This window comes from Hypanus sabinus, unplaced genomic scaffold (genome assembly GCF_030144855.1).
Source record: "Hypanus sabinus isolate sHypSab1 unplaced genomic scaffold, sHypSab1.hap1 scaffold_400, whole genome shotgun sequence".
NCBI classification, from domain to species: Eukaryota; Metazoa; Chordata; class Chondrichthyes; order Myliobatiformes; family Dasyatidae; genus Hypanus; species Hypanus sabinus.
Window position 1 is genome coordinate 171893 of NW_026781285.1, and position 16122 is coordinate 188014.

General features: G+C 45.7%; 1 protein-coding gene and 1 long non-coding RNA gene across 2 annotated transcripts in view; both read left to right on the forward strand.

Annotated features, from left to right (window-relative positions):
- The window catches only part of LOC132388766 (uncharacterized), a 137697-nt gene extending 135753 nt beyond the window's left edge, over window positions 1-1944 (forward strand). Inside the window, exon 3 of the long non-coding RNA XR_009510333.1 lies at window positions 1627-1944. This is a non-coding gene — a long non-coding RNA (uncharacterized LOC132388766). The remainder of the gene's footprint in view (window positions 1-1626) is intronic.
- A 6410-nt stretch (window positions 1945-8354) lies between these two features.
- Window positions 8355-15727, forward strand: LOC132388756 (gastrula zinc finger protein XlCGF26.1-like). Its single transcript, XM_059961166.1, has 4 exons — window positions 8355-8449; window positions 13262-14474; window positions 14559-15062; window positions 15147-15727. Exons 2-4 carry the CDS (start codon window positions 13603-13605, stop codon window positions 15412-15414), a joined length of 1644 nt encoding a protein of 547 aa, XP_059817149.1. The 5' UTR covers window positions 8355-8449; window positions 13262-13602; the 3' UTR covers window positions 15415-15727.
- The last annotated feature ends 395 nt before the right edge of the window (window positions 15728-16122 follow it).

The window sequence follows — 16122 nt, forward strand, 5'->3', positions numbered from 1 at the left end:
CAAGGTAAAAGGTAGGGCACTGAGGAGTGCACTAGAACAGAGGGATCTAGGAATACTGATAGAAAATTCCCTAAAAGTGGCATCACATGTAGATAGGGCAGTAATGAGATGGTACATTGGCCTTTATAAATCAAAGTACTGAGTATAAGAGTTGGAATGTAATGGTGTGGTTGTATATTGCAATAGTGAGGGGGAATTTGGAGTATTGTGTGCAGTTTTGGTCACCAAATTACAGGAAGGATATTAATAAGGTTGAAAGAGTGCAGAGAAGGTTTACAAGGATGTTGCCAGGACTTGAGAAACTGAGTTACAGAGAAAGGTTGAATAGGGTAGGACTTTATTCCCTGGAGTGTAGGAGAATGAGGGGTGATTTGATAGAGGTGTATAAAATTATGATGGGTACAGATAGAGTGAATGCAAGCAGTCTTTTTCCACTGAGGCTAAGGGAGAAAAAAAACCAGAGGACATGGGTTAAGGGAGAAGGGCGAAAAGTTTAAAGGGAATATTGGAGGTGGGGGCTTCTTCACAACTGTGTCTGACTGGTACTGGCATAACTGGTTCTTCTGGGCACATTCTGTCTCACTCCCAACTATTTTGTACCTTCCTTTGTACAGGTATGTAATGCCTAAAGGACCAGTGTTTGAGTAAATGAGACTCACCAAACTTTCTCCTGACTGAATCACTGGAATCTCCGAGTCAGATGGGTCCTCTCCAGTCAGTGCTCTCAATCCTCGGGCTGGTTCACATGTTGCTGTTCCCTCGTCTTCAGTCATGCGTTTTCTTCCAATAAATCTCTCACCGCAGTTTTAACTTTAACATGAAAGATAATGAAGCACGTTAACAATGAAAAGGAGGACCAAACATTTCTGCTTAATGTTACTAGGAAGAAAACTCACTGAAATTTAAACGTTGAAGGCAAATATAATGATCTCAGTGAACAATCTTTTATTGTCCCTCACATGACACAGACGATACGGGATAAGAAGGAGCCATCATTCAGTCACGGTAAGATATAAGACACAGGAACAGAATTAGGTGATTCAATCCATCTGGTCTGCCCACCATTCAACCACGACTGATTTTTATTCCAACACCATATTCCTGTCTTCCTCCTGTAACACTGAAGCTACTCAGCAATCATCAGTATATTAATCTTCACAAATATACCCAAATGGCAGCCTCAAACAAATTCTGCGGCAACAAATTCCAGATATCAGACATCTCTTGGCCAAAAAATTTTTCTCATCTCAGTTTTAAAGGGAAGCAAGTTTATTCTGAGACTGTGCTGTCAGATCACAGACTCCCTGTCTAATGGAAACATCCTCTTCATGTCTAGGCTATTCAGCATTTGGTAGGCTTATTTAACCATACATCCCTCCACCGTCCCTCTGAACTCCATCGAGCACAGGTCCAGAACCATCAAATGCTCCTCACACATAAAGCCGATCATTCCTGAGATTATTCATGTGAACCTCATTAGCAACAACTGTACTGAACACATTTCCAGCAATAACAGACAAAATGGTACCAGATAATTGACAGGGAAAAGTTGTGCTTTCTTTACTGTTATACTATCACTCCATTTCCAGGTTAAAACTGGTCCATTTCAGGAAATTTGTATTACAGATCCTAGGATACAGATCTTGTCTTGCCTATACTGGAGTGACCGCCGGCGCTGGGCTATAAACGTGCAGGAGTAATGTGTGGCTAAGTGCCTTGCTCAGGAACACACCACGCTGCGTGGTGCTGAAGCTCGAACCATTCATCCCCTTGACATCCCAGTCCATGGCTAAAGCAGGCAATGAAATCAAAGATCCCCACAACCTGGGACGTTCACCTTTCACACCCACCCCAGTCCGGGAGAAGACACAACAGCCAAAAAGCCCCACGACAAAAGCGAGGAGCCCCAGGAAGCGAGGCGAGATCAGGGAAGTTAATACCTGAACACAGTCAGTGGCCAAAATCAACCACGTGATCTGGCGTCACAAAGCGGAGGCGGGGCGAATCTGCGGCACAAGACACAAGTGACCTGTCTGCGAGTCTTCCATTTCAATTCTGCTGAAACAGACAGCCTGGGCTCCCGGTTTGGATCGTTCAATGCAGATTAAGTTAAGTCGACACATTTCTGACGAGCCCAGATAGCTGGAAAATAGATGATTAACTGGCCCTCAGTTCGGGGCTCACGGCCAACATCGGATCTCCCCGCTCGGGATCGGTCTCAATACTCACCGATGGGAAAGTGATATCTTCGGCCCGCAGACAGTGATCCCGACGGAAGAGACGACAGTCTTTCCCGAACACACCACCGACCCACTTCAGCTCTGAGCGGAGAGGATAACACCGTCCACCCGGAGACTGTGAACATGCGCGAAGAGATTGTTACATCATCGGGAGGCGGGGCCTCGGAAACACGCGCAGATGCTGCCCATCTGCGGTTAAATGGGAGGGGCAAACGGGGTCACGTGTCAGGATTGGCGACACCTCCCCCCTCCCCCAGGCAGAGACTCCAGCTACTCATTAGTCTGTGGAAAGAAGCAAACTTGCCGCTCACATCTCATCTCGCCTTAAATATATTAGACATTTCAACCCCCAGGAAAAATATATCGTCTGTCCACTCTGTCTATTCCTCTCGTAATCTTATAAACGTCCATCCAGTCTCACCCCAGCCTGCGCCGCTCTGGAGAAAACAACACGTTTGTCCAGCCTCTCGTTATAGCTCATGCCCTCTAATCCAGGCAGTGTCCTGGTAAACCTCTTCTGCGCCCTGTCCAAAGCCCCGACATCCTTCCGAGAATGGGGGCGACCTGAACTGTATGAAGCACACCAGATGTGGTCTAACTAGTTTTATAAAACTGTGTTACGAACTGAAACGTTTTAGAAACGAACCAGCAGCAATAGAGTTCACACTGGAGTCTGGTTTTGATGTTAAAATCACTCTTTTTATTAGTATCCACTTATAATAAAGTAACTTAACGAAATAAAGGAAAGTTAACAGTGTTAAGTGTATATGTGTGTAAATGTATTTCCCAGACTATCGAGGCTGAGGGAACAAAGCTTAGAGTCTTTAAATGGCAAAGTAGGAAAATTCAGTAATCTACGGAATAAATGATGGGAGAGAGATGCTTGTGATCCAGGGTGAAACGTAAAGAAAAGGCCGTTACTTCAAAATAACCGTCGACGAAGTTCTTATCCGTTGAATCTGTCCACGTACGAGTTATCAGCGAAAGTGACCTGTCATAGGAATACCGTCTTCCAGGGGTTACCACACAACATACCCAGGCAAGGGTTAACACAATATATTCCACAACCCACTCCTACGGATTATCCGAATTGACAGCCACACACATTCGTTGTGGTTCCGTGTACCGATGATCAACCCACTCTTGTGGGCACAGGAGAGTTCCAAGCCTCAGCTGCGACTATCTGAAGCGATCAGCTTTTCCTGTCTCTCTCTCTCTCTCTCTCACTTTAGACTGGCCGACTGCCTGTCTGCAGATCGCTCTCTCTCTCTCTCTCTCGGTTCAGTCCACTGTCAGCCTGTGACTGACGTCATAGCCCCGCCTCCTCACGCCGGCCCTCTTAAAGAAACAGTCACAGTACGACCGCAGGCTCGTAACAGCCGCAACACAACTTCCCGACTTTTGAACTCAGTGCTTCAACTAATAAAGACAACCATGTCATTTGCCTTCTTAACCACCCGATCAATCTGTGCAGTCTCTTTCAGGGAGCGATGCACTTGGAGTCTAAGATCCCTTTGATCATCACCACCGTTCAGGGTTTTGCATTTAACAGTGTACTGTCTCATACATTCGACCTACCGAGCTGCCAAGATGATCATCACTAATCAAATCTCACTGAGATTCCTCAGGTCCTGTTGAATTTATTGCCAAGTGCACAAGTACGGGAAGGTACAGGAACAGAGAAACACTGACTTGTGACAGCATCACAGGCAAGTACATTCAGATAACACACGGAACACAAATTATACAATTCTCTATCAATAACAATCTATAGATATGTTTTATGTCATTATCGATATATAAAATACATTATGTCATGATCAATATTAAAATGTGCATTTTGTGTCAATAACAGACTTGGAAATGTTGAATTTGTTCCCTGTCTCCATTCCTCCTGTAATCCACAATCAGATCCTTTGTTTTTGTTACAATGAGGGAGAGGTTGTTTTCTTGACACCACTGTGTCGGGGTGATGACTTCTTCTCTGTAGGCTGCCTCGTTATTAATTGGGATCCGGCCAATCAATGTAGTGCCGTCAGCAAATTTAATTAGCAGATTGGAACCCGCCACTGCAGCCCCACAGTGCACTATGTACTGATCGCAAAGCTACGAAATTGCATGTGAATAGCCTCCCCTCCCTCAACTCCACTCTTTCTGCCTCACCAGCAGACTGGGACATCTCACATCTCGCTGCCTCCGCCAGGACATTAAACTGTGAACAACTGTGGTCAGGGACTGATCTCTGGGGTACTCCAAACGCTACCTCCTTCCAGTCTGAAAACGACCCCCTCATCCAGACACAGACTACCGGCAGTTTATCATCTCCAACGAAAAAGCCGAATCACCTACTCCTGAGGATCAATACCATTGCTGACTCTGATTTTACCACCGTCGAATGCCGGGAGGGACATAATAATCAGAAAGTCTCTGTTCACAGCCGTGTAAATAAAATGTGATCTCAGTAGGGGTGTGGCGCATGCTCAGAATGCGAAGGAGACAGACAAGCTGAGCCAAGTCACAGACTGATGAAGGAGAGGAATGATCCATTTTGATACAGAAAGGGAAGCAGAGAGTTTGATATTGTTCCTGATGCCGGAACTGTGGGCAGTTAAACGACGAAATCTTGTTCCTCTAAATTGTTTTGAGATGTGACAGTGTTTTAATCAGAATTCACCATGGAAACTAAAATTATTTCAGTTGAAATGTTGTCCTTCACCCACTGATGTGCTTTGTAAGCTTTTAACAGTGTAGAAAAGGCAAAGGATTTGTCTATGGGACTCACAAACACAACAGCTCGTTAGTTCCGCTGTATCTGTCAGTTCTCCGGCGCTTGAATGCCACCGATCCTTGAATGTGGAGGCGGAGATGCTGGAGAAGACAGCGCCCCACTCGCGACAAGGAGAGCCCGATCACGTGTCCATGTCCGTGATCTGATTGGATACATCGCCATGACGTTATAGCAGTGTGACGTCATTCACTGGCTCTCATTTAGGAAGGGATTCAGTCGGCCATCGCAGATACACCAACAGCTTCGCTCTGGGAAGCGGCTGTTCACCTGCTCCGTGAGTGCGAAGAGACTCATTCAGTTAGCCCACCTTGTGATGCTCCGGTGAGTTCACAATAAATAGAGGCCACATTTCTGTCCGGAGTGAGCAAAGAGTTTTACTCACTCATCCCAGCTGCTGCAACACCAGCAACTTCACATCAGTGAGGAAGTTCAAATCAGCTCCGTGTTAAATGTTTAACCATCACGGTGACTGAAGGCAGCTGCAGGTCCATGAGGGACTGTTACTGTCAGATTCTGCAGTTCTTGCGGCTGCTCATCGCACCCAGGACTGAACCCTGGTCACTGAGCATTGGAGGAGTCTGTTCTGCTGATGTTAGCCTTAAACCAGACTGGTGTTTAATATTGTGGATCTGTGAAAGATAAATCAGTTTGTATCAAATCCCGCGTCTCGCTTGAGAGGCCACTCGGCCCAGCTGGTCCCTGCCCATGGTTCTTTTCCATATCAGTATATGAAAATATATCCCTGCCGATGCCGATGAGAGGGAGAGGGAGAGGGAGAGGGGAGAGAGAGAGAGAGAGAGAGAGAGAGAGAGAGAGAGAGAGAGAGAGAGAGAGAGAGAGAGAGAGAGAGAGAGAGAGAGACAGACAGAGAGAGACAGAGAGAGAGAGAGAGAGAGAGAGAGAGACAGAGAGAGAGAGAGAGAATGAATGAATTATGGTTCATCTGCAAGCTTGTTTACACTTTTACAAGGACACTGTCAGCTTCTGTGTTCTTACAGAGAGAGAAGGGAGGAACTGTTTGATGGACAGCTGGGGGTCAGCACGGTGAGATAAGTAGGAGGTCCGCTGATAGACCTCCAAACACATGGTTTTGGACACTGAATGAGCTTTGTTGTGTCCACAGAAAAAGGTGGGTTTTGGAAGATCGATCAGGAGCATCGATCAGTGGCTCTCGCAGTGTGCAAAGGCTGTGACTGGTGGGGAGTTATTCGTGTGTCCATCCCTCGCCTGGGTTAATAACTTCACCACAGAAGAACGGTCCCGTTTGTAGTGGTCACAGTCGGTGACTTCCAAAGGATTTCGGAGGACGACGGGACTATCGACGGCGTCAGCTTACCTGAAGACTCAAACCTCTCCCTCCCTCTCTCCCTCTCCGTCACTACTCGACTCAATCCCACGAACTGAACCGAACTTCACTCATCACCGTAAGACGGTATCCATTCACCCCGAGGCGTGAAGAAGCTTGGCTTTCCTATTTCCACGCACACACACACACACACACACACACACACACACACACACACACACACACACACACACACACACACACACACACACATATAATCATTGCTAACCTGGTTGATATATCTGCATTTATATTGCTGTATCGCGTAGTTACTAATAAACAGCATTAGTTTACAGCAATACCAGGCTCCACGGTGTTTTCTATTTCTGCTGGTTCTTTGACCCGTCACGGTGTACCTAACAGTATCTACTCCAAATATAAAAGATTAAATGAAATAAACAGAATTTAACAGTGTTATGCGTATATATAGCTCCGAAACTATCAAGCTTGAGAAACAATGCTTAAAGTCTTCAGATGGTAAAGTTGAAAAGTTCAATAATCCACGGAATAAGCGAGTGAGAGAAGAGATTTGTAAATCAACACGAAAATGTAGAGAGAAGGCAATTACGAAGAATTCCACACATTTTCCACGCTGGGTAAACGAAATCACAGTCGCCGAAGATCTTATCCGTCGATTAGTTCCGAAATCCACTTAGAAATATCACCAGGTGACAGTGATAGGAATATCGTCTTCAAGTGATTACCACAGAACACCCCGATTCCAGGTAAGGGACAACAAAAGTGACACCACAGGATACTCCAGCAAATCCACACATATGGATTATACGAAGTCACAGTCACACATCCGTTGTGCACTGCGTGCCGATGATCAGATCAACCCAACCTTTTGGGCATGGAAGAGTTGCAGCCTATAGCAGGCACACGCTGAATTTCCAACAACTTGTCTCCCTCTCCCGCTCCCGCTGCCGCAGCTTGTGTCTGACGTCACAGCCCTCCTCACTCAGGCACTTAAAGCGACACTCACAATAAACGAACCTGCGGTCTCGGAACACAATGCACCTCTAAAGTCTGACAGCAGACTCGCGAGTGAATCTTCGATGGTGCAGAGTCAGAAACCGAAGAGTTGCCAGCCTGAATCAGGGGCTCCAGAGAGAAATGGGGTCCAGAGGAGGAAGACGAATAAGACCAGCAGGATGTGGTTAAAAGTGAAAGATTAGAAGCATTTGGAAACTGGTTGATCAAAAAAAAGGTGGTTAATTTCAACAAAACACAGGTGGAAATCAACTGATCAGGCAGAAATTTTGGAGAGGAATACATAGAAAACGTTTAGGCAGAGCCCCTTCCGCATGCCTAGCCTGTGTACTCCGCTGCTTAGTTGTCTCTGAATTCAGAGCTCCTCCAGCGTTTTGTGTGTGTGCGTCTCTGTATTTCCAGCAACTGCAGAATCTCCGATGTTTTATATCTGCATTTTACATTGGCATTAGATACACGTTGATATTGAGTATATTGTTTATATATGTTTCTATACCCAGGATAAAAAAAAAATGAGGTATGGACATTGAACCGGTGCTTGCAGAAATTTTTAATGGCACCTTGATTACCCATAGGGTCATGCGTTAAGTATTTCGCCGGAGCTGAAGCGCCGATTGAAATGCGCAGGCGTCAGACTGAGGACGTCCCTGAGTTTCACGCATGCGCGCAGTCTACAGAAGGCTTTGAAAATGTCGGTTGCAGGTCGGAGCGATTCTCCGTGTTTTTATCTTAAACAGCGACTTCGGGACGATTCTTCTGAAATCCGGACACCGTGACCCGCAATCCCGGGACAGTCCTGTCCTCTTCCCTCTCTCTCAGCCCCACGATCCGTACACGGGCGCAGGGGAGCTTCCGGCTACTGAATGAATGGGAACCGAGGGATCTCTCAGACAGAGCTGTGCTCCAGCTATCTAAACGCAAGGATTAGGAACTCGGAGAAAGGGAACAAAATCTTTTACATCAGCAGTTGAGAAAATCGGCATTAGTACTCTTTTCCATAGATGCTGCGTGGCCTGCTGAGCTCCTCCAGTATTTTGTGTGTGTTGCTTCCTCTACCTCCTCTTGCTCTGGACTTTTCTACCGGTGAGAACATGTTTTGTCCCATTCTCTCTGGGTACGTAATGACATCAAACACAACATCAAACCTGGGCAACACGTAGCTTTCACATCACAAATGTGTCAGTCTCCAGTGAGACAGACTACTGCCCTTCCCTTCATATTCATTGGCATTGCATTCACTGAGTTCACCACCCTCAGTCATTGGGGGAGGGTTCAGGGGGAATATTTATGTAGAACACAGAAACTAGTGATGCCTGTTTGCATTTTGGTGATGCAAGAGTTGCTGGAGAATTTGCAAGTGGGATGAAGTGGAGTGATATTTGGAAATCTGAATTTTTAAAGCATAATTTAGCAAGCAAACCACATATGGACACTGTACAAAAGCTTTGGTGAGAAAATCCTCCATTTCCTGTTACAGGCCTGCTACATAGGTTGTGTGCGAGTGCAGATGAACTCGATCAAACCCAGAGGAGATCAAAGTTCCTATTGACAGTGATTTGCTAGCTGTGAAAATGAATACCTCTCTATATAAAATTCACTGTGCACATCTTGTCACTGGGTAAAAAATGCACAGTACAAGATTTATCTGCACACTGGTTATTACAAATTAGAGGGGAGCTTACAACAAATTAGAGGGGTATTGGATGGAAGGAGGGGAGACCTCCAGTGTCCCTGATACCCTCACCTACAAGATGTGCAGCTTGTAACCCTGCACTTCAATGAGCTGCAACTTGAAATGGGTGAATTCCAGATCATCCAGCAGTTGGAGGGGGTGATAGATATGACATGAAGAGAGGTGAGTTACTCCCAAGGTGCCGGGCACAGGAAACTGGGTGAGAATCAGGAAGGGGAATGAGGTTAAATAGGCATCGCAGATTACTCTAGTGGCCATTTCACACAACAACAGGTGGACCACTTTAGAAACTGTTGGGGGGAATTAACTGGCAGAGGAAAGTCAAAGGGCTGATAGGGGATTTGTCAGTTAGAGGAACAGAAAAAGAGGGGATGAATATCCTAGTGGTAAGGCTTGCTAGTGGTAGTGAGCAGGGGAGGGGGTGATGTGGTTAAAATAAGTTGTAGGGGGAATGGGAGCCAGAATGACAGAACAGATAGTGGAGAGGGTGAATTGAATTGACTTTATTAGATACATACTTCATAAACATGAGAAGTAGAAATATCTACCTTACATCTCCATCTAAATGGGCAATGTGTAATTTATAGTAATTTATAATAGATAGTTTGTACATAGGACAGTCAATATAACATTGAAATGCAATTGTATCAGCATGAATTAATCAGTCTGATGGCCTGGTGGAAGATGATGTCCCGGGGCCTGTTGGTCCTTTTGCTGTGGTACCGTTTCCTGGATGGTAGCAGCAGGAACAGTTTGTGGTTCTGGTGAATTGGGCCTGTTTGTCCCTGGTATTCATTGGGACCTTTTTACACACCTGTCTGTGTAAATGTACTGAATCATGGAAAGTAGATTGTGCAATGTATAATTTACTTGTTTATATTTAGAGACATTTTTTGGTGTATAAAATGATGAGGGGTATTGAGCGTGCGAGTGGCCAGAGGAGTGTTTTTTCCCCAGGGTTGAAATGGTTAATGCCGCTTTTCCACACACCCATAGACCCTTTGTCCATCTCCTGAGTAAATAGAGATGGAAAAATATTTAAGGTCTTCCCCCATCTGCTTTGGTTCCACACGTGGATTGCCATTCCGGTCTTCCAGAGGACCAACTTTGTGCCTTGCAATCCTTTTGCTCTTAATCTATCACCATAATCCCTGAGGATTATCCTTCACCTTTTCTGTGACAGCAACCTCATGCCTTCGTTTAGACATCCTGATTTATCTCTTATGTGTTCTCTTGCATTTCTTATACTCCATAAGAAACTGACTGCCTATCCCTGTTATGCAATTCCATTTTGTGCTTTACCAGGGACTCAATATCTCTTGCAATCCGAGTTTCCCTGCAGTTTCTATCTTTACCTTTTATTCTGACATACCCGCTTACTACTTTCAAAATTTCGCTTTGAAGGCCTCCCATTTACAAAACACACCTTTGCCATAAAGCAGCCTGTCCCAATCCACAGTTGCCAGATCCTAGTGTTGATTCCAGGTGTTGATCTTGCCCTGAACACATCCACCTTTCCAACGCTGCTCCTTGTATTGAAATATACAGGACTCAGCATATTCACTGCACCACGCTCAACTTTTTCGTTCCTGACTTTGCCTGAGGCCTGAACAACAACTGTCTCCAAAAACTCTCCACTATCTGTTCTGTTATTCAGGCTCCCATTCCCCCTGCAACTTTAGTTTAACCCTCCTTCCCCCACCTCCCACCATGCAGATCTATCACCCCTTTGGCTTTCCTCTCCCAGATCAATAAAAAGGAGGTGCATACCAGGTACAGGCAGATAGGAACAAATGGGGTACATATGAAATACAGGAAATTCAAGTGAACACTCATGAAAGAAATAAAAGAAGGCATGATGTTGCCCCAGCAGACAAGGTGAAGGAGAATCCTCAGGGATTCTGCAGATATGTTAAGAGCAAAAAGTTTGCAAGGGAAAAAATTAATTCTCTGGAAGATCAGAATGGTAATCCATATGAAGGGATAACATAGACTTGGGGATATTTTTTTTTGCATCCGTATTTACTCAAGAGATGAACACAGAGTCTATAGAAGTGAGGCAAAGCCGCATCAACTTCATGGACCCTGTACAGATTTCAGAGGTGGAGGGGTTTGAGGCAAATTAGTGTGGATCAATCCCCAGGGCCTGACAAGTTGATCACTAGGACCCTGCAGAAGACAAGTGCAGAAATTATCGGGGCCTTAGCACAGGTATTTAAATCATCCTTAGTGACAGGTGAGGTACTGGAGGATTGGAGGACAGACAATGTTGTTCTGCTATTCAAGAAAGGCTGTAAAAATAAACTAGGAAATAATACATCGGTGGGCTTGACATCAGAACTGGGAAAGTTATTGGAATGTGTGTGCAGGAACCAAGTATATACTCTAAGTATTTGGATAGGTGTGGACTGGTAAAGGATAGACAGCATGGCTCTAGCCAATCTTATAGAGTATCTCAAGGAAGTTATCAGGAAAGTGGATGAAGGCAAGGCAGTGGATGTTGTCTACATGGACTTTAGCAAGGCACTTGACAAAGTCTCATATGGGAGGTTGGTCAAGAAGGTTCAGTCACTCAGCATTCAAGATGAGACAGTAAATTGGATGAGACACTGTCTTTGGGAGAAGCCAGAGTGTGGTAGCAGATGGTTGCCTCTCTGACTGGAGACCTCTGACCAGTGGTTACCACAGTGATCAGTGCTGGATCTGTTGTTGTTTATCATCTATATCAGTAATCTGGATGATAGTGTGGTTAACTGGATCAGCAAATTTGTGGATGACAACAAGACTGGGGGTTTAGCGGACTGCGAGAAGACTATCATGGCTTGCAGTGTCATCTGGACCAGGTGGGAAAATGGTTTGAGAAATGGAAAACGGAATTTAATGCAGACCAGTGTGAGTTGTTGCACTTTGGTCTGACCTACCAAGGGAGGTCTTTCACAGTGACTGGTCGGACACGGAGGAGTATTGTAGAAGAAAGGGACCTGGGAATACAAGTCCTTAATTCACTGAAAGTGGTATCACAGGTAGATAGGGATGGAAAGAATGATTTCAGTCCATTGCCCTTCATGAATCAAAGTACTGATAACAATAGATGCATGTTATGTTGACTTCTAGAAAACATTGGTGAGGCCTAATTTGAAGTATTGTGTGCAGTTTTGGCCACCCACCTACAGGAAAGATGTAAAAGAAGTTCAGAGATTTCAGAGAAATTTCACAAGGATGTTGCCATGTCTGGAGGATTTGAGTTATAAGGAAAGATTGAACAAATCAGGACTTTATTCCTTGGAATGCAGAAGATTGAGGTGAGATTTGATTGTGATAGAGAGGCACAGATAGTGTTAATGCAAGCTGGCTTTTTCCATGAAGATTGGGTGGGACAACAACCAGAGACCATGGGTTCAGGGTGAAAGGTGAAATGTTAAGGGGAACATGAGGGGAAACTTCTTCACACAGACGGTCATTCGGCTGTGGAATGAGCAGCCAGCACAAGTGGTGCATGCGAGCTCGATTTCAAAACTTAAGAGGTTTGTGTTGGTACCTGGATGGTAGAGGTGTGGGAGTGGGCTGTTTAAATAGTTCAGCACAAACTAGATGGCCCAAAGTGTCTGTTTCTGTGTTCAAATTTTTTATGATTGTGACAAGAACCTGAAATAATACAAAAATTCACTCTAACCCATTTTGACAGCTGTGTGAACCAACCAGTCATTTCAGCAGGAATTTTTTATATGGCGTTAAAACTGTGGCACTTTAAGTTAATAATACATAAAAGAAGATCCCAGCTGCACGTCAAGAAAAACTATTTGTGTGAGAGTGTTTCAGTTACTGTGGGGCCAGGAACCCATGCAGCTCAGTGGGAACAGGGAATAATACCAATGGGGAGAGTCAAACTGAGCCAAGGCACAGATTGGAGATGGCAGAAATGCCCCATTCTTATAGAGACAGGAAGAGCATCAGGGAATTGATGGTCATTCCAGATACCAGCACTCTGCCCAGTTAGAAGGTGATTTCTCTGTCCAACTTTCATTGAACCTCACTGTAACAGTGTGATACAAGATCGCTTTGGCAACTCAAGTAATGTCATCTGAAATGTTGTCCTACACCCATTGATGGATTTTGTAAATCTTTTTACAGGTTAAAAATGAGAAGGAATTCGACTCCAGGAATCTCAAACACGGCATAACAGTTTTGTTGTCTCTGTCTAGATATTTAAGAAGTGGAGCAAGGGATTCAATCAACCGTCCTTCCTACTCAGACTGTGGGGAGGGATTCTCTCGGTCATCTGACCAACTCGCAAGCCCGTCACTTTACACAGGAGAAAGGCCTTTCACCTGCTCAGACAGTGGGAATGGATTCACTCGGTTATCACAATTGAAGGTACATCAGCAAGTTCACACTGGGCAAGGCCATTCACCTGTTCTGTGTGTGAGAAAAGGTTTAGTTGGTCATCCCACCTGTGGACACACCAATCAGTTCACACCACACTGAGCAGAGGCTGGTCATCTGCTGAATTTCTGGGAAAGGATTCACTCAGTCATCTGACCTAATGGCTCACCAGCCACTTCACACTGGGGAGAAGCCGTTCACCTGCTCTGTCTGTGGGAAGGGATTCACTCAGTCATCTGCCCAACAGAGACATCAGCGAGTTCACAGTGGAGAGTGGCCGTTCACCTGCTCAGACTGTGGGAAGAGATTCACTAATTTATCCAACCTACAGAGACATCAGCGAGTTCACACTGGGCAGAGGCCGTTCACCTGCTCAGTCTGTAGGAAGAGATTCACTCATTTATCCAGCCTACAGAGACATCAGCGAGTTCACAGTGGAGAGAGGCCGTTCACCTGCTCAGAATGTGGGAAGGGATTCACTCAGTCATCCCACCTACAGAGTCACCAGCAAGTTCACACCGGGGAGAAGCCGTTCACCTGCTCAGTCTGTGGGAAGGGATTCACTCAGTTAGCTAACCTACAGAATCACCTGCGAGTTCACACTGGGGAGAGGCCATTCACTTGCTCAGTCTGTGGGAAGGAATTCACTCATTTATCCAACCTACAGAGACATCAGCGAGTTCACAGTGGAGAGAGGCCGTTCACCTGCTCAGAATGTGGGAAGGGATTCACTCAGTCATCCCACCTACAGAGTCACCAGCAAGTTCACACCGGGGAGAAGCCGTTCACCTGCTCAGTCTGTGGGAAGGGATTCACTCAGTTAGCTAACCTACAGAATCACCTGCGAGTTCACACTGGGGAGAGGCCATTCACCTGCTCAGTCTGTGGGAAGGGATTCACGCAGTTAGCTAACCTACAGAATCACCTGCGAGTTCACACTGGGGAGAGGCCATTCACTTGCTCAGTCTGTGAGAAGGAATTCACTCATTTATCCAACCTACAGAGACATCAGCGAGTTCACACTGGGGAGAGGCCGTTCACCTGCTCAGTCTGTAGGAAGAGATTCACTCATTTATCCAGCCTACAGAGACATCAGCGAGTTCACAGTGGAGAGAGGCCGTTCACCTGCTCAGTCTGTGGGAAGAGATTCACTAATTTATCCAGCCTACAGAGACATCAGCGAGTTCACAGTGGAGAGAGGCCGTTCACCTGCTCAGAATGTGGGAAGGGATTCACTCAGTCATCCCACCTACAGAGTCACCAGCAAGTTCACACCGGGGAGAAGCCGTTCACCTGCTCAGTCTGTGGGAAGGGATTCACTCAGTTAGCTAACCTACAGAATCACCTGCGAGTTCACACTGGGGAGAGGCCATTCACTTGCTCAGTCTGTGGGAAGGAATTCACTCATTTATCCAACCTACAGAGACATCAGCGAGTTCACACTGGGGAGAGGCCGTTCACCTGCTCAGTCTGTGGGAAAGGATTCACTCTGTCATCTACCCTACTGGTACATCAGCGAGTTCACACTGGGGAGAGGCCATTCACCTGCTCAGTCTGTGGGAAGGGGTTCACTCACTCTTACAACCTACAGAGACACCAGCGAGTTCACACTGGGGAGAGGTCATTCACCTGCTCAGAATGTGGGAGGAGATTTGCTGACTCTTCCACCCTGCAGAGTCATCAGCGAGTTCACAGTGGAGAGAGGCCGTTCACCTGCTCAGAATGTGGGAAAGGATTCACTCTGTCATCTACCCTACTGGTACATCAGCGAGTTCACACTGGGGAGAGGCCGTTCACCTGCTCAGTCTGTGGGAAGAGATTCACTCATTTATCCAGCCTACAGAGACATCAGCGAGTTCACACTGGGGAGAAGCCATTCACCTGCTCAGTCTGTGGGGAGAGATTCACTCAGTCATTCACCTTACAGAGACACCAGCGAGTTCACACTAGAGAGAGGCCGTTCACCTGCTGAGAATGTGGGAAAGGATTCACACAGTCATCCCACCTACTGGCACACCTCTCAGCTCACAATGGGGAGTGGCCATTGTTATGCATCCCTAGGTTTTGTTTGATGTGGACTTTCATTTTAAGAGAGAGAGAGGGAGAGATTAAAAAGACAAATCAGTCCAATTTGCAGCTTGTTTACATCGTGTGCAGCTTGTTTAGTTTTAACCAAGGACACAGACACTCAGAGACAGACAGAGACAAAGGAGGAAAAATGGAAGGATCGAAACCAGGGAACTAGTGGCCAAGGGTCACTGTTTGGAACTTTCCTTTGCTCACAAGGGTGGATTCACCTTACATCGAATGTGTGGTTGTCACCTCATTTGATCCATAGGAGTGGATCTGATTTGGGATATCCTGTGGAGACCACTTATGTGTTACCCCTTGCCTGGGTGTGGTGTGGTAATTCACTTGAAGATGATACCCCTTATAACAAGTCACTTCGGATGATAATTAGTATGTGGATTTGGAAGGATGACAGATACAATCTACGGTGACTGTTGGTCTCGTTTTACCACCATGAAACCTGTGGAATACAACATAATTGCCTTCTCTCAACATTTACCCTGGATTACAAATATCTCTCTCATCGCCTATTCTGTAGTTGAACTGAACTTTCATACTTTACCATCTCAAAACTCCAAGCCTTGTTTCCCCTGAGCTCAATAGTTTGGGA